Source organism: Boeremia exigua (genome assembly GCF_020726555.1).
Source record: "Boeremia exigua strain MPI-SDFR-AT-0100 chromosome Unknown C7974scaffold_10, whole genome shotgun sequence".
Taxonomy (NCBI): domain Eukaryota; kingdom Fungi; phylum Ascomycota; class Dothideomycetes; order Pleosporales; family Didymellaceae; genus Boeremia; species Boeremia exigua.
In genome coordinates this window covers 542,046-566,321 of record NW_025763527.1, presented here as the reverse complement: position 1 = coordinate 566,321, position 24,276 = coordinate 542,046, and the positions used below count along the sequence as shown (strand labels likewise).

Genomic DNA, 24,276 nt, shown 5'->3' with positions numbered 1-24,276 from the left:
CCACCACCACTCACTCCCCACCCTTCCTCCTCTTCACCCCCTTCCCCCCACTCCCCTTCCCACCACCCTCCCCCCTCTCCCCCCGATGCAACCCACAAACCCACTCCCCCTTCACCTTTCCCCTCCCCCTCCCCCTCCCCCCCCTCAACCCCACACACCCAAAATGAAACCACTCAACCCGGCACCCCGGCGCATCACACGCGATCATGCGCCCCCGCGCCGGCTGCCGGCATACGCACCACAATTTCGCGGGGTCCGAGTCGGGGAGCGCGTCGTTGGAGGGCGTCGGGGAGGGGAGCGGGGGAGGGGGGTTTCGCGGTTGTTTCTTTGCGGCGGGGGCGCGGGGGCGGGTGCGCGGGCGGGTTTTTATGGGGGCGTAGGAGGGGGGGGCGTTGGACATTGGTGGTGGGGCTGGGGCGGATGGAGGCGGGAGGGCTTGGTGCTGGGGTGATGGGGGAGGGGGTAGGGGTGCGGCTTGGGTGGTGTTGGTGTTGGCGGAGTGAGGGAGGTCGGTAGTGTCGTCGTCTTCGTGCTTCCGCTTGGTGCCTGTCGTGTTCGGTGGTGCGTTGATGGGTGGGACTGCGTCGATGCTGTTCACCTGAGATGTTGGTGTATCGCCTCCCGGCTCGTGACCTTGGTGCTGCTCTTCGTCTGGATCGTTAAAAAGGTAGTCGAACTCGTCGTCTTGTTCGAGCGTCTCTGGCGTGTGAACCGGTGTAAGTAGCCCATCCATGCTGTCTGGGTCGAACATATCATCGGCTATGGCCTGTCGGTGGCTTTCCAGTATCTGCTCTGGAGTTGACTGTGCTGACATGTAGAGCTAGGTCACAGGTGATCGAGGTCCCGCTTATATATTGGTTGGGGACCGCAGTAGCAAACACGCCGTTTCACTGTTCTTTGTGTCGCGGCGTGAAAGTGAGTGAGCTGCTCAGGATGTGTCGGTCTTTGTCAATGTCAGTGAATGCTCGACGAGCGCAAAGGAGCAGCATACAAGCCATGGTATAGTGAAGAACGCTGGCGGGAGACCACGAACATAAGTATGTGCATATTTGTGAGGCTGGGGCCAAACCATGCAAGATTTTGAACCGCTGTCAAACAATAACGGCTTTTCCTTTGCTCGATTTCGTTCTCATTTGGTAACCTTACAACTAAATAGCGTAGCGAGGACAAATTCAAGCGAATTTCCACTTTCGATGATAGCCCAACGTTCAAATCCAGTCTGCGATAGACTTGTAACAGTCAGTCAAGAAACTTTGTGACTGACTTGACCGTAGAGAGCAACGACAATAACTGATTCTGCATGAAGGAATATTTGAATGTAACCAGATCCAAAGAGATCCAACTTGGTTCGCTCTAAGCAGCATCTGATGCCAGTTATCATCGGTGTGCTCGTGGAAATAACCTGTGTCCGCTCTCATTTCCCTCCGCCGTTGTCAGTTCGCAAAGTGCTGCTCAGATGACCTTTATCAAGTACTTTCCGTCCTTGTATTCTTCGCATGGAAACAGGGACCCGTCGTCTTCGCGACACTGTTGTAGCTCCCATACCTCCTCTTTCTGAATACGGGCGACACCGGCGCGCCGATAGACTCCTTTCTCTCTATCCACCACCTCAAAGAGCAACGTGTTGAAGTTTAAGTCCGTCTCACGACTTGCGCGAACACAGTACAGTGTCGTTGGTGGAGTATCCTGCCACTCAGAATCTCTCTGTGGAGGGTCGAGCAATACACGGGACGCTTCCGACAAGATTTCGCTTTGACCTCCTCGAATACACAGCTCCCTGTTTTTGTAGCTGCTTTGAACTGATTCGTCATGCTTACACACAAGCATAACTTTCCTCAATGCACCAAGTAGACGCATCGAGCCACTTCGTACGGGGCCAGTATTATCATCTGTCACGTATTGTATCTCCAGATCCATGATGTTGAATGGCGACGTTATGGGGGGAGGATTAGGTACCCATCCTGGGTATACAAAGCCATCCAGAGACGTCCATGACCAGCTTGGAGCTCGATATTCGTCGGGTCTTGTGTTAACATATTCTGAGGGGAGAGTCTTCCAAAGTAGCTCATATCCCAGAGTCCGACGCCACATTCCCACAACGTACTCATCTCGGCGTCTGAGTCTCATGTGTTTTGCAACAGCGGATAGAGCAGTGAACTTATCATGGGGAAACGAAAGCTGGCACCTCGAGTAGGCAAAAACTATCGAATCCCAGGCTGCTACCTCTGAGTCCGAGGTTGGCAGGGATTTTGGAGATGCAGTATCAATATCATCGGTGAAAGGTAGTTTTTCGGGGTATATCTCTGCAGCAGCTTTCTCGTTACACTCCCAGAGAACCTGGCTGTCGCCGAAGTACAAGACCCGTGGAGAGAGGAGTCGTTCTTGGAGTACCCAGCCTCTTGTGTTAATCAACGCTTGAGAAACTTGTGTATGCCATATAGTGTTTGCCTCAATGAGGTAGGAGCCCACAACACCATCTACGTTTAGGATACTGGTAGGCGGGCAGACGAGTTCCGGACGCCGTGAAGAGAACATGGTACAATGGCCATTCGGTGCGTTTGCTGCGGATATGTTGCACAAGGAGTTTAGATAGATCTGATCCATAATTTTGACCTGCTGGAACCAGTCTTTGAGCTGATCTCCCTCCTGTACAATGCATAAGGAGTCTATCCACAAATATCGGACGCCAAAAGTTCGTGTGACCAGGACTGCGTCTTGATATAGTTGAGGCAAGTTTGGCAGCGGCATGAATCTCTTCATTTGGGCATGATTCTCAGTGGTCAACTTTAGGCAATCCGCATCTCCCCAACAGTGACTGAGAGTCATGTAGGGCCCTTGTATATCAGCATCGAGAGTTTCGATTAATCGACAGTATGCTTCAGGGCCATCGCTGGTACTGCAGTCAAGAAGACGACTTGGGTACCAACTCTTGGCCCCGCCGGCTTTCTTGCATGCGCTATGGTTAGTCATACAATCTCGCACCCAACCTCTCGCAAGAGACAACGTCGCCGTTGACCTAGTGTTGTCGGACAACTCTGGCGTAACATTGGCCGGCGAGATCTCTGCCACTATCAGCCTCAGATAAACAGCGTTTCTAACAAAGTTTTGGAGCTACCTTCAACTGGGCGAACGGCGAGTACGCACTCTGTTTCCTCGAAATCAGAAACACGACAAATACGCACGTGCAGTTCAAGATGCCGCGAATCCGAATAAAAGAACCAGAGAGCATAGGTCACATCGCTCTGATCGTGATCAGAGTAAGTTCCATGGCTGATCAGATCTGTTGGCGGACTGTCTCCGTTGCAAGTCCATTCAGCCGAGTTAGAAATGCATTGCTGTTTGTCGATATCGAGAGACTCCCAGACCTGATTACAAACATAACAGCCAAGAAAATTAGATCGCCGTAGGGTGCTCCACGTCAGATGATGAGGCATCATTTCGCAATTTGTGATGGGCTCAGCCTTCCCGTCAACAGCCAAGCCGATTTTCCTGCACACATCACAGAGCATGGCGAAATGAACTCAAGAGGAGTGAAGCGAACCACGATATGAGAACGAAGCGTTCTATAGGCGGGCAGTTATAGAAGTGGACAGTGAAATAAGCGGAGAGTGGTAGGTGTCGAGGTGAGGAAGTCGGTTGAGAAGAAAGATTGAAGTGCCCCGCTATCAAGGACTCACCGTGGTTGCCTCAGCCTGATGCCCAAAGCAGGCATGACTGCGTGCCCCAATATCATTTTGAAATCGGCTGGCAACGGGTGAATGTACTGCATTCTTTGTAGCTGTGTTGGCAGAGGCGGAATATATACACACTAGTACATACGTCTAGTCAGGTCCTACAGGTAGGCCTTTGTTCGTGCTGCGACAGTACACAACATATTTAAAGTGCAGAATCTCAGCCTCTTCCGGTGGTATGCCACTAGAATATGAGGAACAACTTCCTTGTACTGCACTAGTATGTACTTGCGCTCACTTGTAACAGCGTTGTATTTTTCGAGCCAATAGCTTTGATTGAAAGCCGCTCTACGAAGTACTACAAGACTGCAAGACTACCCAATTGGGCCAGATTGGCACATCCTGCAGCGCTGCTCACAGAAATGGCAACACCCATGCAGCTTTCAAGCATCATCTCGCACATTATAAGCTCACGCCCGGATGCTCGTGAGGTCTTGCCGTAAAAGCGCCGATGCTTGCGCCATGATTATCGTCAGATCGATTAACCAGTAACTGCAACTGACCATGAACGAATTATGCAAGATCTGTCAAATCAACACAAAAGCCACCTGAATGTGTAGACCCCGACGTAGTCGACATCAAGTGACGTCCCCCCTCATTACTAACGATAGCCTCATCTCGCATACTAAGACCGGGCGCGACAAGCTAGAACGCTTGACCTCGGGAGCAACCAACAGCCCGCCCATATCTAAGCCAGTGCAGAGCGCGTCATCTATCGCATTCTCATCCATTGCGACCACAGCGAGATCCCAACCCCGCATCACCACGCGTCGCCGCGGGAAGCGTGGGTTATCTCGTATGAGCGGAAGTAACAGCCAATAGCCAGGTGACTTGCAAAGCTCCGTTTGGTGGTTAGCGGAGGGCACTTGCGGTGGAGATACGGGGCAGTTGTGCGACCAGCAGGCAAGGGCGGGGAAGATCGGGAATGCAGCTGGGGCCATGCAGACGCGGGCTCCCGTTCCTCGCAGCACAACCGACCGACGAGTCACCACTCTCGGGCTGCACATGCCGATCGGTCAAGGGCACTCGCGCGGCCGCCAGACCTCGATGATATCAAGATGGTGGTGGGAATCAAGGCGTTGCGTCAGCCCATGCGGGCCAGGTTGCAAGCTTGGTGATGGTCGCGACGGAGCGACTTGCTCTCGTCATGCGCGACCTGTCAGCCAACGGTGCCTCTGGCGGTCTCCACGCGGGGCCCGATCGGCCGCAGTAGCAGGCTGCAGGCGGGCTCGGAAATGTCGCGGATAGGGAGCCTCGACACAGAGCTGCAGACGAAACGGTCACTGCATATAATGTAGGCGAAAATGGCCGTCCCCGGAGCACGACGTATCGCTAGGCGGGTCAGCACAAGCATTGGGATGCTGTGTCACTGCAGGTGTCCTGATATAGGTATATGCAATCAATGCGACGTGCGTGTGTGGTTAAACACAAGCAGTCGTTGACCGGCGTGCATGTGTACTGGTGCTCCGATCTTGCAACAAAAGTACTGGCGCCGCTGCAATCGCCCAGGCCTTCTAAGCCCAGGCAATGTGTTTGAGCCTTTGTGGAAAAGGCTGCGGAACACGATGTGGCGGCGCCAAATCTTAAAACTGGGTGGGTGCGGACATGCCAAGAGTTCCAGCCGGCTGCTCGTCAGCCACTGCCCGACTTGAAATGCGCCAAGACGAGGCTGAACGTCGGGCATGTCTGATCTGGCATGTGTTGTGTCGCGGGACATTTGTTTCCTGCAACACGCGGCAGGAACTTGCTCATGGGGATGGAATGCATCGGTCGTGGTGCATCACAAAGCCTTGCATGGGCCGATCTGCCATGAGACAATCCAGGGTCCAGACATTCTGCGCAGCCCAGGGGAGACTCATTTATTTGAAGACCGGCAGCATCACGGTGTCAACCACTGTAGACTAGGTTCGGTCCTTGAAAGAAGCCTTGATGCCCAGTACTGTGGCATTGTTGTGGTTGCCTTGATGCGAAAGCGACGATGGTGTGTTTCGGCCTAATGCACGCTGCCGTCTATTGACGGAGACGTGCTCCATGGCATCATGCCTGAGTCGAGCATGTCAACCAGAACGATCACCCTGAATCAGCGCAGTCACTGAGCGTCACGGATCGCTGGCAGATCTAACAGACGGTTCGATGGGTTTGATCGTTACTACTTCACGACCGCCTCTCAAACATATCAATGCGACCCTTTCCGGTTACTTTGCCGATGACGCGCAGACCCCTGCCCCCACCGGTGATGTGGCGGAAGGCCACTCACGTGGCTGCGGTTCCAAAAGGGACCCTAACGCCCAGATTCTTTGTGGCAGCGGCGGCGGTGTGGGCGGGACGTGTTTTCGGTAAAACGCCGCCTCCTCAAGCCATTGCCCAATGCGGCATCGACAGATGTGTGTCGCTCACAAAGCCGGTCACGGTGAGGCACCAGAGGGGCAGGGGGGCTTGGTGTAGCCGTGGCCGACCATGGTTCAGACTTGGAGTGGACGAATGCAACCGCCAGAAGCCAGGTACGTAGCTGCAAGCGTGGGTAGCACACAGTCGCGGCTGCACGCTCATGCAGCAAATGACGGGCTGTTTAGCAGGGTTGGAATGGGGTGGTGACACGAGTCTCTGCCGCGGGACGACTGCGTCACAGTGCTCGCACATCCTGGACGGCGCCAAGCCGACGCTAAATAGACGACCGAGAGCTTTGCTGGGCTGTGTGGAGAAGATCAGCCATCGCCCATCACGTCCCGGCGCTCCTCGTGCGCTCAGCCGGTGCAACCTGCCTGGGTGGGCTGCGGCGAGCCGTCTGCTGCACAGCGTCAGCACCGCAGCGCCGTAAGATCAGAGCATGCAGTGCAGCATCCATAGTACAGTCTCTGTCATGTTCCTGCGACACGTCGGGCAGGCTCGAGGCCGGCGCGCAGCTGCAGTGAAGCCTGGCAGCGCTGGCAGCGTGCTGCGTCTCCGTTTCTGTGCAGGGCAGAGTTCAGAAGCAGAACTCTGATTTCAGGTGGCTGGGACCGCGCCCGTCAGAAGCGCCTCCACCTTTGGGGTCCAGGCAGGATCAACGACGGCTGCGCCACGGAGAAATGTCGCTGGCGGCGCGATGATCTCACAGGAAAACTCGGGTCGTGGTGGCCGACCTGTTGTGGTGAGGGCGCCTCCCTGACTCTGGCCCAGCGGTAACATCGATGGTCGCACTGCCGGCTGATTCAGCGCGCGAACTTTGCAAACCGCGCTGTCAGTCCAGGAACACTGTTTCATCCATGGCGCATGGCTGGTGGGTGCGGAGCTTAAATTTAAAGGCGAATGTGTCCTTTCTGGACAAGGCGGCAGGGCCAGGCGTGGGTGGAGCCGACACGAACATGGGACGAACGGTGCCGAATCGCCATGTTCGTTCCGATGACAGACCCGCGCCAAACACGATAGAGTTTGGAGCCCATCAGGGCGTCGGCGTCAACAGAGCACGCCGGCTGCGGGCGCTGGTTGGCCGGCGCGGGCGAGCAGGCAATCAGACACGGTCGACGTCGAGCAGGCCGGCGGCGGCGCAGACACATACACGTCCACATGCCACGGTCCCGCAGGCATGGTTTCCAGGCGCGCAGCGGGAGAGTGCTCGCGGGCCAGCGCGCCAGGAGGTGCAATTTGCTGTCAAACGGGTCGCACCAAACTGGCATGCACCCGGTGTGGCTTGCTTTTGGCGTTAGCTCCACGAGCAGGGGTGCTTTCCGCGTTGACCCATGGCGCTGCACGGTGCTTTAGTGCTCTAGCGCGGTGTGGGACTTTGCTTCTGGATACCTCTTGGCCTGGGTTAGGGTTATGCTGCGAGCAAAGACGTTGTTCGAGCTCTCCCGCCCTTCTTGCCCTCCTCCGCGCTTCCAGCTTCCTCACGCTCCCTCGGCCCCAGCGAGCATCCGGCGCGCGCCATCCATCGCAACGCCGCCCACGCCCATCACCACTGCCCTGCCGCCCCGTCTCGCGTGCATCCACACTGCCCGTCGCTGCTGTGTCTGATTGGCCTGCCCGCCGCGCACCCTCCTGTCGTTCTCCGCGACGCCTGTGCCAGACGCGACTCGTCGACGCGGTCCCCTGGGAAGAAGCAACCACAGTACGCACCGCCGCCCGCGCCATGCCCACGCCTGATGCTCTGAATGCTAACACGCACAGCCCGGCCTGTTCTGCTGGCGCATTGCTGCCATTGCTGCCGCTGCTGCCGTTGCTGCCCCCTCGCTGTCGTGTAGCGCGTTGACTCCGCTGCCTCTGCCGGCCCCAGCTGTCCCCGCCCCCCATGGCGAGCCACCAGCAGCCCTCGCCCACTGCAGGCCTACCGCCGCACCATGGCGGCCCGCACCCCGCGCACGCCCAGGTCAACGGCCACCCGCCGCACGTCACGCAGCCCAAGACGCCGTCGCAGTACTTGAGCCAATTGACCGAGGCCGTCTGGACGCAGATGGGTATGTAGCATGCACTGCCGCGCCGACGTGACTGACCGCCCCAGGCTCGCTGTCGGAGCAGATGCAGGACTTCGAGAGCGCCATGGAGTGCTACCAGCTGGCGCTCAAGTATAACCAGTGGTCTGTGCCCGCCATGCAAGGCATAGCGTGCATTCTGCGCACCAAGGACCTGTTCCCGCAGGCCGTCGAGTATCTGCGTACTATTCTTAAGGTCGACCCTGCCAACGGCGACGTGTGGGGCAGCCTCGGCCACTGCTACCTGATGATGGACGACCTCCAGCAGGCGTACTCGGCGTACCAGCAGGCGCTCTACCATCTGTCCGACCCCAAGGTATGCCCCTCACCAAGGGACCACGTCACAGCCCACTAACAGCTGCGCAGGAACCCAAGCTCTGGTACGGCATCGGCATCCTGTACGACCGCTATGGCTCCCTCGAGCACGCCGAAGAAGCCTTCTCGCAGGTCATGCGTATGGAGCCTAACTTCGAGAAGGCCAACGAGATCTACTTCCGCCTGGGCATAATCTACAAGCAGCAGCAGAAGTTCAATCAGAGTTTGGACGTAAGTGCGCGCAGCCACCTCTCCAGACCAGACCCTAACACAGCAACAGTGCTTCAAGTACATCGTCACCAATCCGCCTCGCCCGCTTACAGAGGAGGACATCTGGTTCCAGATCGGTCACGTCTACGAGCAGCAGAAGGAATTCGAAGCCGCCAAGGGCGCCTATCGTCGCGTCCTGGAACGCGACCCCAACCACGCCAAGGTCCTGCAGCAGCTAGGATGGCTGCACCACCAGCAGAGCACCAACTACACCAGCCAAGAGCAGGCTATCGAGTATCTGGAGAAATCAGTCGCTTCAGATCAAACTGATGCACAGAGTTGGTACCTCCTTGGTCGATGCTATATGTCCCAGCAGAAGTACCCCAAGGCTTACGAGGCCTACCAGCAGGCTGTCTACCGCGATGGGCGTAATCCCACGTTCTGGTGCAGCATCGGTGTGTTGTACTACCAGATTAACCAGTACCGTGATGCACTGGATGCCTACTCGCGTGCCATTCGGCTCAACCCGAACATTTCCGAGGTCTGGTACGACCTTGGAACCCTGTACGAGTCTTGTAACAACCAGACTGCTGATGCGCTTGATGCGTACCAGCGTGCGGCCGACCTCGACCCATCCAATGTTCACATCAAGGCTCGTCTGCAACTGCTCCAGAACGGTCAAGGCTCAGCCGGCGCGCCCAACCAGGGCAATGCCCCCGTGCCTCAAGATGTTCATCCTCAAGCTTATCAGCCTGCCTCTGTTCACGGTCCTGCTGCTCCTCAGTGGGGCTCTCAACCTGCGCAGCCGCCTCAGGGACCTGCGCCACCAGCTCTTGGAACTGCTGGCTGGGATCGTCCTTTGGCTCAGATTAGGGATCCGGGCCTGCCGCCTCAGTCTCTCAATCCATATGAGCAGCGCGAGGGCATTCGCCCACCAACCCAGCATACCGCTCAGCGTCCAGTGAGCCCGCGTCAAGAGGCTCCGAGGACCTACGGTGAGCCTCCACGACCTCCCACCAATGGTCCTGGCCCATCTGGTCCAGCCGGTCCTCCCCCACCAGGCCCAGGATCTCTGCGCCGCGGCATGTCGCCGTCGCCAAAGACACACCATGCTGCCCCCAGCCCATACCACCCTCAGCCGCCGCAGCTCACACCTCAGCCAAACCAGGCACAGCAGCCGCCGCCTCCTCACCAATCGCAGCAAGCTCAACAGCCTCCCCAGCCAACTCGTATTTCTAACCCGAACTACGGTCCACACGCTGGTGCTGGCAGCGTCCCGCCACCTCCACCTCCACCACCGGCTGCACTGGCTGGACCACCAGGTCAGACGACCCCTGGGCCTCTCCCACCCTACGGACGTCCCGGTAGCCCACTACCGGAGGTGCGACCTATTGTTGAGAACCGTGCTGGTTCTCCACGTAACGGATACCAGGGGCCATATCAGGCTCAACATCACGCTGACCCATCTGCCAGCGGTGGCATTGCTAGCGGTGCGCCACCGCCAGCTGCTGCTCTTGCCGCCGCTGAAGCAGCCGCACGCGATCGTGAAGAGCGCCCACCGACTGCTCCGCCAAAACGACACAGGGAGTGGGAAGAGAGTCCGAAGCCACAGAGCAATGAGGAGAAGCGCCAGAAGATCGAAGAGTCTCACAGCCGCCGGCCATCTCCTCCTCACCACGTCTCTTCGCCACAAATTCCGCGACAGAGCCCTCAGGTCGCGTCTGATGCTCGGCGTATCAACGACGGGTATCATCCCTCAGAAGCTGCTCATCACCCGCCATCGCTGGCACCGATTGGGGCTCCTCAACCGCCGACGCCGCTGCCTCGGATGTCAGAGACGCCGGCGCCTGCAAAAGAGACACCTCGACCCGAACACCACGAGCCAGCTGCTCGCCATGTAGACGTTGACGAGAACTACGATGATGAGGCCGATGAGCCAAAGACCAACGGCACAAAGTCTGAGCGCAATAGCCCACGTACCGCGCCCACAAATGGGGTCCCACACCCTGCCACTCCCGCTGAACAGAAGGCTTGAGAAGGGCCACTGGTGGATCCCAATAAGTTTTTGGACGTCTGTCAACACACGAGGCATATATCATCCCTTGTCTAAGTCTCCAGCGACTAGAAGTCTTAGAGGCATAATGTTTGCGTCTGACCAGGATCTTGCGAGGTCATATTTTCGTATATAGTTCCTATCACTCGCTTTATCTTCATTTGTAGATCCTCAAGATCTGGAACGGAGGCTTTGTAGATGGTGTTCAGGTGGGGATACCCTCGACTCGCTGTATGCTTGTATGATCAACAAAAGCAAAACTGCGACTTAGGCTTTGTATTTATTATTATTCAGAATAGTATTCAGAATGACCCACACAAAGTAAAGACTATACTCTTATCTTCAATGGGCGCTGTTGTTGTCTGGGTGCTAGCAGAGTGGCCTTCGCGATCATGGTGGGGCAATCGCCCGTGTGCCGCCTCGCACATGCAGCTCCTCTGCGTTGCGTCATCGGCTGTCGCGAAACCATGAACAAGCTCCAACGTGTCGCACGCGCTCTCCCACTATCCAAACCGCACCGTCACCTTCCTCAACCCAACGTCTTACCTACCACGCGTCTTACAAACAGCCTTCTCTCCTCGACCGCCCCAAATCGCGCACGCGCACACCCCTCACACACCACGCGCAACATGTCGTCCGACGCCGCCTACGCCGCCTTCCTCGACAAGGCAAACCAGGACTCCGCGCCCGCCGAGCAGCAGAGTGCAGACACGAAATCATACGGCTCGAAGAGCGTGAACACGGCGGTCCCGAAGGCGCTCGAGGCCGTGGAGGAGTACTACGTCAGCGACGCGGACGAGCCGTTTGAGCCCGTGGCGCTGGAATACAAGGGCGACTCTTTGTCTGCAGGTATGTTTACGGAGTCCATGGGTCTGGTGTAGGTGGGCTTGGCTGATCTGATGCGCGATAGGGGATTTGGGCAAGTTGCTGGGGAAAGACGGGGTGCAGGATGTTGGGGCCGAGGGGTTCGAGAAGCAGTATAAGAGTGTTGTTGATGCGGTTAAGAAGGCGGGGAATGGGGAGGTGAAGGCTTTTAAGGTGGATTTGGAGGGGGCTAGGGCCGAGTATTTTGTTCTGTCGGTTGATCGCGAGGGGGGGAGGGTGGTGGGGTTGAAGGCGTTGAGTGTTGAGTCGTAGATATCTGCAGGTGAACTGCGATGGTTCGCGGCGAATTAAAAGCCCTGGGACGGAGAACTGTGTCCTGCACGTGTGAACGAATAGTTCGGCATTTGCCTCAGGTTTCGAGAAAACCGTTTCAAGTCAATCATTGCCTTCATGGAGGCATCACACAAGGCCGTTCCACAGCGCTTTTGGGCGGGGATTTAGAAGCGCCGCCGGTTAACTCCGAAATGGCTCGTTGTTAATCCACAGCTGTCCGTTTCTCCATGGCACAACAGTGGACCTTCTTAGACCACCAGAGCACACGAGCTTCAAACAACCGACGTCACCTCATGTGTGTGTGCCTGGCTTCAGGTACGCCCCACTCTCATTCCTTTCTCAAACATGTCTATCGAAATCTCCCTCAGCTTCATTGCTCGCACCAAACTCCGGTACGCAACGCTCATTTGCTGCAGCGATCTGTCGACGTAGCCAATCATGCACTAGCCGCGGCTGAGCGCTCTTCCAGAACAGCGCCATGGGCAATTCCCTCCTTCTTCCCGCAGCCTTTCCCGTGCCATGCAGCTACGGCTGTCAATGAAGTTTTCACGCCCCTTTCTTTGGCAAAACCTGGGCATTCTTCGCCTACTGCATATGTGAAGTATTGACGTATCGTTAAAGGTAGGGATTACTACAGCCTCGACCACAGGATTCAGCCTCGCAATCTTACCAATGCCACGAAGGATCAGTAGAGTGCTTGGTATGAGCGTTGATCCCCGTTTAATAGCCGCTCCCGCGCACCGATACGCATGTCGAGCGTGAACGTGAGATTGGGATCGCGCTGCAGTCGCAACCTCTGAGCTAAAATCGGGGCTGTGTTGCGCAGATTCACCGGCACGTTTGGTTGGCTTTGCGCGGGGGGGAACATTATATGTGGTGCGACGCGTCACCTCGGCATCGTAGATCGCAGCGCTAGAGAACCAGCACGCACCTCTTTCTCCAGCATCGCAGCGTGAGCAGTCGGCAGTGAGCAGTGAGCAATGAGCAGCCTGCGATGCTGTTCTCTGTCTTGTGCAACGGGTTCGAGGACAAAAGCACGGCGAGGATGCGCCATAGGCCGATGTTTCAGCACAGCAGGGACTGCGGACGCATGACGACTCAACGAGAACAGGGCGCTGATCACCTGGATAGGGGCAGGGGAGGCTGGGACTGGACAGCGCATGACAGTAATATCAGCCTCGCCGGGCATAATGTTTGCAATTCCTACTATCGATTGGCAGGCGGCGATGGGGGTCGCACAGGGTAAGGCTATTGAAGGTTGAAACATGTTGTTGAATCGACTGCTGTGGTTGAGATTCTAGGCCGAGTAAATTTAGCCTGGGCGTAGTTGGTGGGTGCAAGCGGCTGCGCAAAGAGTCGCCGCCATGCAAGCGCCTTGTCAAGTTGCTTGGAGGCTGTCAAGGGTGATTGGTCGCTCCTTGATCGGTTCCTTGTTCGAGCTTCGAGATCTTCGTCCCTGAGCTTCAGGCCGTGCTCGCCACCGCGTGAATCTTGGTTATCTTGTTTCTGCATGCCAACTCGACCATTTCCTGAACCTCTGCATTAGTGTTCCTGCGCAGCGTCTACCTGCGTCGACTCGAGGTCGCTTACCACACTCCATTCAACGTCGACGTTGCTCTCGTGCTCGCTACCTTCAGCCCCACGAGTAGGTACCTGGACTGACATAGTGTGCCAAGTCGTACCTGCCTAACCTGCCCACCCTGGACGCCTCCGTCGTTTAGACCAGGAGCAAGATACCACCCCCGTGCGCCTGCACTCCATTTTCGCTCCTCGCGGCGTCCCTTCTTCTGCTCTTCACCAACAGCGATACCGAGCAGTCTTCCGCCCTTTGCCTGTTTTCGGACCGCCTACCACGAGGCTTCGATTGCGCAGTTAGGTGTTGCTGTTGCCCTGGCATCCACCTGCAGGGCGCTACGCACTTCGTTCCCTTCCCCGGCATTCCAATTGCATGCCGCGCACATAGCCAACAACAACACTCGTTTGTCGCCGACCGCCGCCCTTTCTAGGACCACTATAGCAACTACAGGACACGATCATTAACACCTTTGCCGCATACGCTCTTTAACCATGTCGGCGCCACTGTCCCCTCGAGGGGAGAATCCGCCTCACCTGCGCCTCAACTCAGGCTCGCATGACATAATAACTGACGATAACTCGGCGCGACCTACCACCGCACGAACCACCTCGGCGCGATCACTGACGACATCCCGACCCGGCACGGCATCAAACCCTGGCCTGCGATCAGCGACAAATGTGCCGAACATCTATTCCAATGTCGGCTTGGCCGACTCTGGGGACTTGTTGCTCCCACCGCAAAAGTCCAAGCTGAAGGCTTTCCGAGACGAGTCGCCGCTGGGCTCACCGTCAGGCATGTCCTCGCGGCGCACAAGTTGGGACTCTGACATGTCGTCGAGAGGGCCCTTTGCCTCGCCATTCGATGATTCGAGAGCACCATCGCGGGCGGGCAGTGAGGAGGACCTCAACACACAGACCGTATCAGAGAAGTTCAACATCCACCCTTCGGCAGGGTTGCTGCTGTTCCCAGAAGACGTCGAGGCGGACGATGCGCTGCACAACCCTGAGCCGGGCGAGAAGGAAACGCGCGACTGCGACATCTTCACAAAAAGAGGAATGATGAATCTGGGAGGTCTTGGAATCATGATGCTTGGCCTGCTCTTCCTGTTCATTGGCTACCCCATCCTGTACGTTCGCATTCAGCGCCGGCGCGTGATTTACGACTACTGACAGAGCTGCAGTACTTTCGTTGATAAGTTGACGCAGAAGGAAGTAGGTCCTTGCACGAACAACCCGCTGTGTATCAAGGGCAAAGAGAGCGAACCGCTACTAACAAACCTGCGACACGGCCTAATCGATCCAGATACGCCGCAATCCGCCATGACACGCAAGTCGTACGATGGCTCAACGCAGAACCTAGTTTTCTCCGACGAATTCAACACCGATGGACGTACTTTCTACGATGGCGATGACCCGTATTTCCAGGCTGTCGACATCTGGTATGGCGCGACGCAGGATTTGGAGGTATGCGACACACGAGAAGATTTGTGATTTAGTGCTGACTTGTAGTAGTGGTATGACCCCGATGCGGCTTACACGGAAAACGGCACACTCAACTTGAAGTTCGATCTTTTCAAGAACCACGGTCTTAACTACCGATCAGGCATGATTCAATCTTGGAACAAGCTGTGCTACAAGGGTGGTCATCTGGAGGCCAGTATTTCGTTGCCTGGAAAGGGCGACGTCAGTGGTTTCTGGCCCGGTTTCTGGACCATGGGCAACTTGGCTCGCCCTGGTTACCTGGGTTCGACTGAAGGATTATGGCCATACAGCTACCATGACGAGTGCGATATCGGTATCACTCCAAACCAGAGTTCGTATGATGGTCTCAGCTACCTGCCGGGTATGAGGCTCCCAGCCTGCACTTGCAAGGGCGAAGACCACCCCACTCCTGGCAAATCTCGCAGCGCCCCTGAGATCGATGCTCTGGAAGGCTCAGTGCACTTCCTAGGACCCGGCGAGAGCAACGCTGTAGGCGTGGTATCTCAGTCTTTCCAAGCCGCGCCTTTCGACACCTGGTATATGCCAGACTATGGTAAGCATCAGGCAATTAAGCTACTGGAGTCGACTAACACCGAACAGAGCAGATGGAGGTCTACGACAACACAATCACCATGATGAACGCATACAAGGGTGGACCCTATCAGCAGGCCATCTCAGGTCTAACCAACTTGAATACCGACTGGTACGACGGCAAGCAATACCAGAAGTACGCCTTTGAGTACAAGACAGGTGGCAAGGGTTTCATCACCTGGTACGTGGGTGATGACAAGACCTGGACCATGAAAGCACCGGCTACACGCCCCACCGGCAACATTGGTACTCGAGTCATTCCAGAGGAACCGTTGACTATCATTGCCAACTTTGGCATGTCCAACAGTTTCGCAGCTATCGATTTCGCCCAAATCGCGGCCATGCTCCCCGCCGTCATGCGCATCGACTACATCCGCATTTACCAGGCAGAGGGTGAAGAGAACATCACTTGTGATCCTGAAGGATACGAGACCACCGACTACATCAGGAAGCACCCCGATGCTTACCAGAACCCCAATCACACAGACTGGTATGTATCTCTACTATTAAATCCACACTGTGCTTGTGCTAATGAATGAGCAGGAAATCGACTGGTTATTCTTGGCCAGAGAACTCTTTCATGTCCGACTGCAAGGCATAAGCCATTCGGACGCTTTTCGACGCCTTTCTTTCTTTCTAGATCACAGAGGACTGCCGGATGGTCCTTTAGTGCGATCCATCTTCGTGGGCGGTCACATTTGCTTACGATGAACGACAATACCCCATACCGACCCCCGCAACGCACGTAATTATAGACGTTTCCTTCTTCGACTTGTACGGCATTTTCCTGGCGGCATTTCTCGCAAGACGCATTTGCATTCGGATCCGACAGCTAGCTTATTGCGACTTCGGATCTTGCGGCTGGCCACCCGGCCTAAGAATCCGCAGGTGTCGAGCTCCAAAATGCAACATTTCGACTGTCCGTTGAGGCTGGAGTTCTCAACACTTCACCTCAAGCCGCGCCGCCGGCGCCGCTTACTGTTAATCTGAATCTTCGCTTGAGCATCAACATCTTTGCATTTTGCAGCCTCGGCTCGTACAAATCATGGCATATATGGCGCTTTTGTATAGCATGGCAGCCCTTACTTGATTGCATTTGCATCACTGTACAAACCCTTGGGCATTTACCGCATCTGGCCTCTGGGGCTGGACACCCCGGTTTACCTCAGCATTTCCTGTGCGCTCGTTGTTTTCTTTCCCACTCGTTTCTTGGTGTTTGTCTAGACAAAACGCTGTCTTGGAGTTTGCGCCGGGGTAAATCACGAAGATCCGAATTACTACCACATTGACGGGCGTTTTTTGTAATATTGAGCGGCGACAGAAGGAGATCGCAGCTCGGGGACGAGAGATTGAATAGGGAAGAGTGGTTAAACCCCAATATCTGAAAACATGTTCAAACAGAGTACTTCAATGTCTTGCTCCATGTGATTTTCGCATCCTCAAAGTGCAAAGTATCCTGCCTTGGGTTACGTCTACAGGTCGAGCATGGACAAACTCACTTCATGAGCATGTCCTCCAGCATAAGACGCCTCGTCCTGCTCGCAGCGATGCAAGTGCAGCCGCAGACGTCGAGCCAAGCCATCAAAGTGGACTCAGTGGCTCCACACGACCGCACTGCCGTCCTCGACGTCGATGTTGTAAACCACATGACTCGGCCGCAGGATTGCAATGTGGCAGCTGTCGAGTTCGCAACGTTCGCTCTCCGCGTCTCTGCATCCGGGTGGCGAAGTGCAGTCCTTTGATAGACATACATCTTAAAAACACGTTCTTCTGGTGTAGACCTCGTTCTTGCATACGATAGCGTTCGTTCTCGTATAGACGTCGTTCTGATACGGATCTGCGCGCTGCGCTCGTGCCGCTTGCTGTCTTGAACGTACGTGTATACGCAATCCCGGCTGCGGAACGGCTTGCTCACTCCCCGCCGTGCTTTGTCAGTGGGGACGACACGGATTCTGGGCTGATGTCTAAGGTGAATTATTTATTCATGCTATGTGGCTCTGCAGGGGGTACAGTGCTAGATAGTGTAGGATTCACTACAACTAAATAGTAAACCTGAACGTCGGATCATCATTGATAACCCTCTCGCCACGGTCTGCCTGCGCATTGCACCTCCTAAAGTACAGCGTCAGCACGCCCGTAGTCAGAATAACGAGCACATTGCACGCCATACACGCCGCGAAACCGGGGACGTAGGACGGCGCATCCGCGGTCCTGAAAATCAGCGCGCCAGCCACGCCGCCAATGCCGCCCAGGCCCGTCAGCGTCGCAGAGCAGAACGCGCGCCGCCACTGGCCGCGGATGTTGTTGGCCTGGTACGCCATGATGGCCGGGATCGCGCTGTTGGTGCCGCTGACTGTGATGAAGACGCCGACGTACTGGCCCCACGGGTTCTCGACGAAGCCCATGATGGGCAGCCCGATTAATGAGATCAGGCACAGGAAGCAGACGACGGGGCCCCGGGTCTTGTATTTGTCGCTGAACCACGCCGCGCCGTACATCATGAAGCCGCTGGCTGCGTAGGGGGGCGCGCCCATACATTGCGCCATGGCAACGCTGAATTTGAGCTTTGTGCTGAGGATGATTGGGAGGAAAAATGCGAAACCATATGCGATGGTGGTTACACAGAAAAATATGAAGGCGAAGCCGTAAATGTACCATTGTGTGGCTGGTGCGAGGAACCTCTTCCAGGAGAACGCCTCAGGTGTGGCGTCGCCGCGGTCGGCGTTGAGTTTGTCGATGACAAGGTCGATGTCGCCCGGTTTCTTCAGGAAGCCCCACGAGGGCTTGATTCTCTCCTGGTCGGGGAATTTGACAATGAAGACGAAGGCAAAGAGGGCGACACCACACGTGATCACGCCTTCCATGATGAAGATCCTGGACAAGGTCAGTGTCGGTATGAAGTTTGAAGGGTTGGGGCAAAGCGTACCACCGCCATCCACGGATACCGTTCACGCCTTCCATCTGCTGTAGTCCATAGGCTAGAATGCCGGAGAGGGCTGATGCAATGCTACCGATGAAGTAGAAAACGCTGTACCGCTTCCCGATCTCGACTGTTCGATGTTATCATCTGATCTCTGATGGAATGGAACAACCTACACTTTGTATACCAGCAGCTAAGCAAAAAAACACATCCTGGGAAGTATCCGCTCTCAAGTAGGCCTAGCACTAGGCGTAAGGGAACCAAGCTTGGCCAGTTGTTCGTGAAGCCGAAGCCAACTATAACAGCTCCCCAGGCAAGACAGATACCTATAGAATGTCAGACAAGCTTCATTCACGTGCGGGTCGATACGTGCCTGGCAAAAAGAAACGCGGCCCGAGTTTCCTACATAGGATGACCATGAAGGGCTGGCAAAGGACGTAGGTGATGAAGAAGCACAGGTTGACCAGATTGTACCCCATGCCTCTGTTCATCTTCAGGTCCACCAGCATACCGGCAATGGCAGCGTTAGAGACGTTCTTGCGGTCCATCAAAGAGATGCCATACATGGCGCCCAGGGCGGGGATGAGTCTCCAGTCGATGGCATGCCGCAGACGAGCCGAGACCTTTGGGTCGATGGTAAATGGTGCGTCACTCTGGGACGACGACGATGGTGTTGCGAACCCCTTCTCGTTCTCAACGTTCTCGAGATGTGTGCCCCCCTGGTTCTTGAAAGCGATCTCCTTCACCATGATGTTGGCTGAGGTCACAAGCTAGATTGGGTGTTCAGATACAAGGAGTGGTAGCGGATAACCCTGGGGACGATCAGTTATACATGCATTGCTCCTGATTCTGGAGAAGGAATTCCGCCCATTTACCGACATCTGCCATGAAATACAAGACCCACGCTTGGCTCAGCCCATCGCGAGGGAGGCGAGGCATCAGTGGTAGTTCATACGGGCTTGCGCTGCAGTGAAACGCCACGTAGTCATATTTCCACGATACAGAATCAACCAAACACAGTAATGCTCGGCTACATGTACGTGGGGTGCATGTCATACCCACAATGTTGAACGTTGGAAGTCGATGTCATGGGTAAACTTTGCGGGGAAGTGGTCTTGGAGTCTTGGACGTTGTCTTGGGCCGCGGCAATTGCAAGCGAGCATCGTTACTTTAAATCGATGAGGAAGGTGCAATCATTCGAAGGCGGCGGTAGTCGCGGTACCAAGAACTCTAGTCGAACTTGGCTGCTTGTCATTGATATTTACTAGAGTTGCCGCTGCGGAAAAGTAAGAGGAAAGGCTGCGGCCGACTGCCGTGCTGTAGCCGATCGACGCCCCGCCACCCGACTATCGGATCTGACAGCAGCTCACTTTTGCCTGACGTTTGACTTCGCCTCCTTGATCAAAGTTGGTTCCAGTACAGAAGCATTCCCGAGGCAGACCGAGGAGCGCACATCGGCGTAGACGCCGTGTTGTCAAGGTCATCTCTCCTGGAAAGCGTCTGACCAAACCAGCATATCATTTGTTGAACCTACGAGTTAGGCATTGGCAAGATGATGGTCTACTGATTTGAGTTCAATGATGAACACTTTCATGCACACTCAGTGACCCGCTTCTGGTTCCCCAGTCTCATTTTTCCCGCCATATACACCACCGTCTAGAATCCACTGCTCGTTGTCATCATTGTCGTCTTGAACCCTTCTCCAGGTTTGTTTCTTCTCGGCTTGTTTGTCTTTGCCTTTGTTTTCGATCGTAATTGTGGGGCGGATCAGGGCGCCGAGAAGTGGGTTCCTGCTGAAAGCACCGCTTCCCTTCGATATAGCACCAGTCTCGTAATGCTGTGTAGGCCCAGATGGCTCATCTTCGCTCTCGGGTGTCTTTGGTCGCTCTGCGGCAGCCATGCGCTTCACGATCCTCCCCCCTGCTAGATCAATACTTGCAACAACCTTCCGCTTCTCGTATTCGGGCTGTGCATTCCATTCTTGTTCTCTCAGGGCTTTTTGTTGACGCTTGAGTTGCATCGCACGTTCCTGTGGAGATGCCCACATGCTCAGGCCAGCAGTGGTTGTTTCGAAATCAGCTGCTTCGTCATGAACTTGTGTTCGCTTCGCGTTCTGTGCTTGAAAAGCCAAGAGCTTGTCGCGGTGCTGCTTAGCCTTCGCCAGCTTCTCGTTCTCGGAGTCGATGTCGGAGTTCGGCGCAGACGATTTCGGTGTTGAGAACGGCCGAGGGGCATGTGCAACCTCTGCGCGCTTTTGACCTGCATTGTTCGCAGCCATCTTTTCCTTTCCTCGCTCTTCACGTAGAATACGAATCATTGATTGAGTCTCGTCGGCGCTGAGCAGCGGCGTGTTGCAGAATGTGCATGGTCCGATACCCTCTTTCACGCAGATGACTTTGCCACAGTTTAGACAATTTGGTGCTGCCCCAAGAAGCGGATGTCGCGTAGCCATGCAGTTGCACTTCCGTTTACTGCTGTCTTGGGCAGATAATGAAGGATTTGTCTGGATCTCAAGGGTTCTGATCGCACTCTCAAGGTCACTCAGTGCTGTAGATGCGCCATGCATGGGAGTACCTCCAGCCACGGTGATCTTTGCTTTCGGTTTCGGCGATGAGTTTCGAGTAGATTTGACCTCAGAGATAAGCTGGCCTGCGGCTGATGGTGGGAGTCTATTTGCCTGAGGTGCCGGTGAGACTCCGCGTGATTTTGGCGTCGCCGTTCCAGACGATGTAGCCGTTGGCAACTGCAGAGCGTCCGGCTTTTGTGACAACCCGAAGGCATTTGACTTTGGAGCTTTTTGTCTCGAAGCCCCAGCCATGTAGTCGTCCTCATCTTTCTTCATGTATGCACCCGCTAGATTGCCTGCATCGTCAACCCGTCGCGCCGGTAACGGCTTGCCCAGGCCAGCCTGTTTCTTCTTTCGCGGCTTGGGCTTAGGCACTTCAGAGGAATTTGAAGACGCAGGCTGTGCTGTCGCAGCCGGCCCGTTCGGTCTCCTCCTGTTGTTAAAGGATGTGATAAATTCCAGCGCCTGAGGGCTGTCACCTAGCATGTTCTGCAGGTGATCCGCCGCTTCTCTGTTTGGTAACGATTCGGTGTAGGAGATGATCTGCCCCAAGGAATCGTTGTCCAGAGGAAGCAGCTTCGAGAGCTGCGGAAGCGCCCATTCTGCGAGACTCATCTTTGCAACCGCGTGGTGATGTTGTTTGTGAGAAAAGGCGAGTCAAACGGTAGTGACGATGTCATCACGCGCTAGTGACGCCACAGCTGTGGCTGCCTCATCTGTGCGCAACTTTTGAAGGGCAGCGAGCCGGCCAACATTGTACTCCACCCGCATATTCTCTTGCCCCCCAGACGCCATGGCTACTGAAGTCGCACTCGAAACCACTGTCGTATGTCTCGAAATTGTACAAAAACAACGATCGCTGACGTTTCTAGGGCCTCATCACCGTCGAACTCTACAATGACCATGCGCCCAAGACGTGCAAGAACTTCGCTACACTTGCCCAGCGCAACTACTTCAACGACTTAATATTCCATCGTATCATACCAAACTTCATGATTCAGGGTGGTGACCCTACCGGTACTGGTCGCGGCGGCGAGTCGATCTACGGCGAGAAGTTCGAGGACGAGATTTCCTCGGCTCTGAAGCACACTGGCGCTGGCATTCTCAGTATGGCCAACTCCGGCCCCAACACCAACGGATCGCAATTCTTCATTACGCTGGCGCCGACGCCTTGGTTGGACGGCAAGCACACGATCTTTGGGCGCGTCAAGAGTGGCATGCAGGCGGTCAAGAAGCTCGGGCTTGTTAGAACAGACCGCGAAGACAAGCCGGTGGAGGAAGTTAAGATATTGAAGGCATACATCATCAAGGAGTAGAGTTGAAGAGACGGCTACATGCTATTTGCAATATATTGCAAGAATAGAACGATACCCAACGGTGAGAACATGTTCCAAATTGACACACTTGAAGTGAGTTTTCAAGCTGCTTGCTATATACAATTGCTAAAGCTAATCAGTTCAGTGGCCCATTGGGGTGTATTAGCACCTTCGTGTACCCGTCGATCCGTTGGTCAAACTTCTGGTACGCTTCCGGCGCGTTATCGATCTCGATCTCATGTGAAACGACGAAGCTTGGCTTTGCCTTGCCAGAGATGATCATGTCACGTAAATACCTGTTGTAAGCCTTGACGTTGCACTGTCCCGTGCCTAGCGAAAGTCCCTAGCAACGTCAGCACCTAGGCATTGGACTACGCTTTCGACCTTGCCTTCTCGAAAAGCTTTCCGAACGAAATCAGAATCTGTCCCTTCTTGCTCTGCTCGTCTGGCGCACCTGGGTCCGCTGGCACGTACAGCCCTGGAATGCCCAGACCTCCTGTTGGTCTTCGAACTGCGTCAGTCTGGATCGGTCATTGTGAGGCCAGGGCTTACCTAGTTACCATGATCAACTGATCAAGAACGATGTTCGGCTTCTCTTTTGATCCGGAGGAGTCGACAGCCTGGTAGCCCACAGCATCAACTGCCCTGTCAACCATACCTCCGTTGGCTTTTGTGATCTGCTCAACGGGATCGCTTTTCCTGAAGTCGATGGGTATACAGCCGATCTTTTCTGCGGCCTTCAGTCGCTCGGGCACGGTATCGACAACAAATACCCTGCTGGCCCCACGCAAGACGCCGCTATATGCTGCCATGAGACCGACAGGACCAGCTCCGAACACCGCAACGCTTTCGCCACTCTTGAACCCAGAGAGGACCAAGCCATGCCAGCCTGTGGGAAAGATGTCTGCCAACAAGATGAAGTCGGCCTCGTGCTCTGTACCCTTCGGCAACTTGAGCGCATTGAAATCTGCGAATGGTACCCGGACATACTGCGCTTGACCGCCCTGATAAGGTCCCATAGCGACGTACCCGTATGCTGCGCCGGCGAATCCAGGGTTGACTCTGTGCAATCGTCAGCTTCTACCACAAACATATCCTCTCACATCCTGTGCTCACCCTGTGCAGAAAGCCGTCTTCCCCTCCTCGCAGTTCTGGCACCTTCCATCTGCAACGTTGAACGGCATGACTATGCGGTCGCCTTTCTCTAGTAGAGTCACGCCTGCTCCAGCTTCGACTACGACTCCCATGTTCTCGTGGCCGAAAACTAGCCCAGACTCCGCCGCAGTCCGACCTTGGTACATGTGCAAGTCTGATCCGCAGATAGCCGCAGTTGTCACCTTAACAATCACGTCATCCGGATGCTCGATCTTTGGTATTCCAACTTCCTTAACAGAGACCTTGAATGGCCCCTCGTAATGTACTGCCTTCATTTTGTCGCCAGCCATATTCGTTGAGTTCTCCGATGTACCTTCCGCCGGTACCTGCCCTGGGTCGTGATCGGGATCTAGGAGGGGAATGATATTTCCGGTGTCTTGCGGAGCGCGCGCCATGAGGGGTACTGGTCTGTTATATCCCGTGTCTAACAGGGTCGAACTGGTGGTGCAATGCAAAGGTCTTGTGGAATGCAAGTCCTGGATGGAGACAAAAAGTCCCTACTTCGGATTTTATACATGCTCCAAGCTCCACAAGTGAACGTCATTGTTGTGAGGGGTGCTGGAGGGGCACTTGCGGATGCTGGCGATCCACTGTGGGGTAGTCTGTTTCCAAGCCGCAGCCGGAGCTAGGAACCGCTCGACCGTCGCTCCGCAGACCTCCCTTTGGCTGGACGAGCATTCAAGAGCCTTGCACTGCGCGGAAATGTGTATGATTTCAAGATGCTCGCCTATCTTGTATGTAGCCGTGAGCCATCAT

The 24,276-nt window shown here is 55.4% G+C and overlaps 9 protein-coding genes across 9 annotated transcripts; 4 read left to right on the top strand and 5 right to left on the bottom strand.

Moving 5' to 3' along the window:
• Positions 1–10: 10 nt before the first annotated feature.
• C7974DRAFT_440944 (uncharacterized protein) lies at positions 11–857 on the bottom strand (the record flags this gene model as incomplete). Its single annotated transcript, XM_046145349.1, has 1 exon — positions 11–857. Exon 1 carries the CDS (start codon positions 812–814, stop codon positions 11–13), a length of 804 nt encoding a protein of 267 aa, XP_045993903.1. The 5' UTR covers positions 815–857.
• A 140-nt stretch (positions 858–997) lies between these two features.
• Positions 998–3,625, bottom strand: C7974DRAFT_400490 (heterokaryon incompatibility protein). The gene is made up of 2 exons (XM_046142510.1): positions 3,116–3,625; positions 998–3,062 (listed from the first exon to the last, which is right to left on the bottom strand). The coding sequence occupies exons 1-2, from the start codon at positions 3,507–3,509 to the stop codon at positions 1,453–1,455; spliced, it is 2,004 nt and encodes a 667-aa protein (XP_045993902.1). The 5' UTR covers positions 3,510–3,625; the 3' UTR covers positions 998–1,452.
• A 3,963-nt stretch (positions 3,626–7,588) lies between these two features.
• C7974DRAFT_341371 (uncharacterized protein) lies at positions 7,589–11,091 on the top strand. Its single transcript, XM_046139274.1, has 5 exons — positions 7,589–7,818; positions 7,878–8,164; positions 8,209–8,495; positions 8,546–8,725; positions 8,775–11,091. The coding sequence occupies exons 2-5, from the start codon at positions 7,999–8,001 to the stop codon at positions 10,737–10,739; spliced, it is 2,598 nt and encodes an 865-aa protein (XP_045993901.1). The 5' UTR covers positions 7,589–7,818; positions 7,878–7,998; the 3' UTR covers positions 10,740–11,091.
• C7974DRAFT_400487 (uncharacterized protein) lies at positions 11,092–12,128 on the top strand. The gene is made up of 2 exons (XM_046142509.1): positions 11,092–11,606; positions 11,668–12,128. The coding sequence occupies exons 1-2, from the start codon at positions 11,150–11,152 to the stop codon at positions 11,892–11,894; spliced, it is 684 nt and encodes a 227-aa protein (XP_045993900.1). The 5' UTR covers positions 11,092–11,149; the 3' UTR covers positions 11,895–12,128.
• Positions 12,129–13,582: 1,454 nt separating this feature from the next.
• On the top strand, positions 13,583–16,611 carry C7974DRAFT_33262 (beta-glucan synthesis-associated protein SKN1). The gene is made up of 5 exons (XM_046139120.1): positions 13,583–14,617; positions 14,672–14,954; positions 15,003–15,525; positions 15,573–16,053; positions 16,107–16,611. The coding sequence occupies exons 1-5, from the start codon at positions 13,983–13,985 to the stop codon at positions 16,162–16,164; spliced, it is 1,980 nt and encodes a 659-aa protein (XP_045993899.1). The 5' UTR covers positions 13,583–13,982; the 3' UTR covers positions 16,165–16,611.
• A 991-nt stretch (positions 16,612–17,602) lies between these two features.
• On the bottom strand, positions 17,603–19,232 carry C7974DRAFT_436022 (major facilitator superfamily domain-containing protein; the record flags this gene model as incomplete). Its single annotated transcript, XM_046145103.1, has 4 exons — positions 17,603–18,437; positions 18,490–18,613; positions 18,660–18,809; positions 18,857–19,232. 4 exons carry the CDS (start codon positions 19,230–19,232, stop codon positions 17,603–17,605), a joined length of 1,485 nt encoding a protein of 494 aa, XP_045993898.1.
• A 548-nt stretch (positions 19,233–19,780) lies between these two features.
• On the bottom strand, positions 19,781–21,685 carry C7974DRAFT_33276 (putative zinc finger motif, C2HC5-type-domain-containing protein). The gene has a single exon (XM_046139124.1). It carries the CDS (start codon positions 21,662–21,664, stop codon positions 20,084–20,086), a length of 1,581 nt encoding a protein of 526 aa, XP_045993897.1. The 5' UTR covers positions 21,665–21,685; the 3' UTR covers positions 19,781–20,083.
• Positions 21,686–21,794: 109 nt separating this feature from the next.
• Positions 21,795–22,376, top strand: C7974DRAFT_33228 (peptidyl-prolyl cis-trans isomerase). Its single transcript, XM_046139108.1, has 2 exons — positions 21,795–21,875; positions 21,922–22,376. The coding sequence occupies exons 1-2, from the start codon at positions 21,843–21,845 to the stop codon at positions 22,363–22,365; spliced, it is 477 nt and encodes a 158-aa protein (XP_045993896.1). The 5' UTR covers positions 21,795–21,842; the 3' UTR covers positions 22,366–22,376.
• A 125-nt stretch (positions 22,377–22,501) lies between these two features.
• C7974DRAFT_436019 (S-glutathione dehydrogenase) lies at positions 22,502–23,810 on the bottom strand (the record flags this gene model as incomplete). Its single annotated transcript, XM_046145102.1, has 4 exons — positions 22,502–22,708; positions 22,755–22,869; positions 22,918–23,427; positions 23,482–23,810. The coding sequence occupies 4 exons, from the start codon at positions 23,808–23,810 to the stop codon at positions 22,502–22,504; spliced, it is 1,161 nt and encodes a 386-aa protein (XP_045993895.1).
• Positions 23,811–24,276: the final 466 nt, after the last annotated feature.

Coding starts and splice junctions, on each gene's coding strand:
- C7974DRAFT_400490 (XM_046142510.1), bottom strand. CDS start 3,509: ATGCTCTGTGATGTGTGCAGGAAAATCGGCTTGGCTGTTGACGGGAAG. Junction 3,063..3,115: donor CGCCGTTCGCCCAGTTGAAG/GTAGCTCCAAAA, acceptor TGATAGTGGCAG/AGATCTCGCCGGCCAATGTT.
- C7974DRAFT_341371 (XM_046139274.1), top strand. CDS start 7,999: ATGGCGAGCCACCAGCAGCCCTCGCCCACTGCAGGCCTACCGCCGCAC. Junction 8,496..8,545: donor ACCATCTGTCCGACCCCAAG/GTATGCCCCTCA, acceptor ACAGCTGCGCAG/GAACCCAAGCTCTGGTACGG. Junction 8,726..8,774: donor AGTTCAATCAGAGTTTGGAC/GTAAGTGCGCGC, acceptor ACACAGCAACAG/TGCTTCAAGTACATCGTCAC.
- C7974DRAFT_400487 (XM_046142509.1), top strand. CDS start 11,150: ATGGTGGGGCAATCGCCCGTGTGCCGCCTCGCACATGCAGCTCCTCTG. Junction 11,607..11,667: donor GGGCGACTCTTTGTCTGCAG/GTATGTTTACGG, acceptor GATGCGCGATAG/GGGATTTGGGCAAGTTGCTG.
- C7974DRAFT_33262 (XM_046139120.1), top strand. CDS start 13,983: ATGTCGGCGCCACTGTCCCCTCGAGGGGAGAATCCGCCTCACCTGCGC. Junction 14,618..14,671: donor TTCATTGGCTACCCCATCCT/GTACGTTCGCAT, acceptor ACAGAGCTGCAG/TACTTTCGTTGATAAGTTGA. Junction 15,526..15,572: donor CTGGTATATGCCAGACTATG/GTAAGCATCAGG, acceptor AACACCGAACAG/AGCAGATGGAGGTCTACGAC.
- C7974DRAFT_33276 (XM_046139124.1), bottom strand. CDS start 21,664: ATGAGTCTCGCAGAATGGGCGCTTCCGCAGCTCTCGAAGCTGCTTCCT.
- C7974DRAFT_33228 (XM_046139108.1), top strand. CDS start 21,843: ATGGCTACTGAAGTCGCACTCGAAACCACTGTC. Junction 21,876..21,921: donor TCGCACTCGAAACCACTGTC/GTATGTCTCGAA, acceptor TGACGTTTCTAG/GGCCTCATCACCGTCGAACT.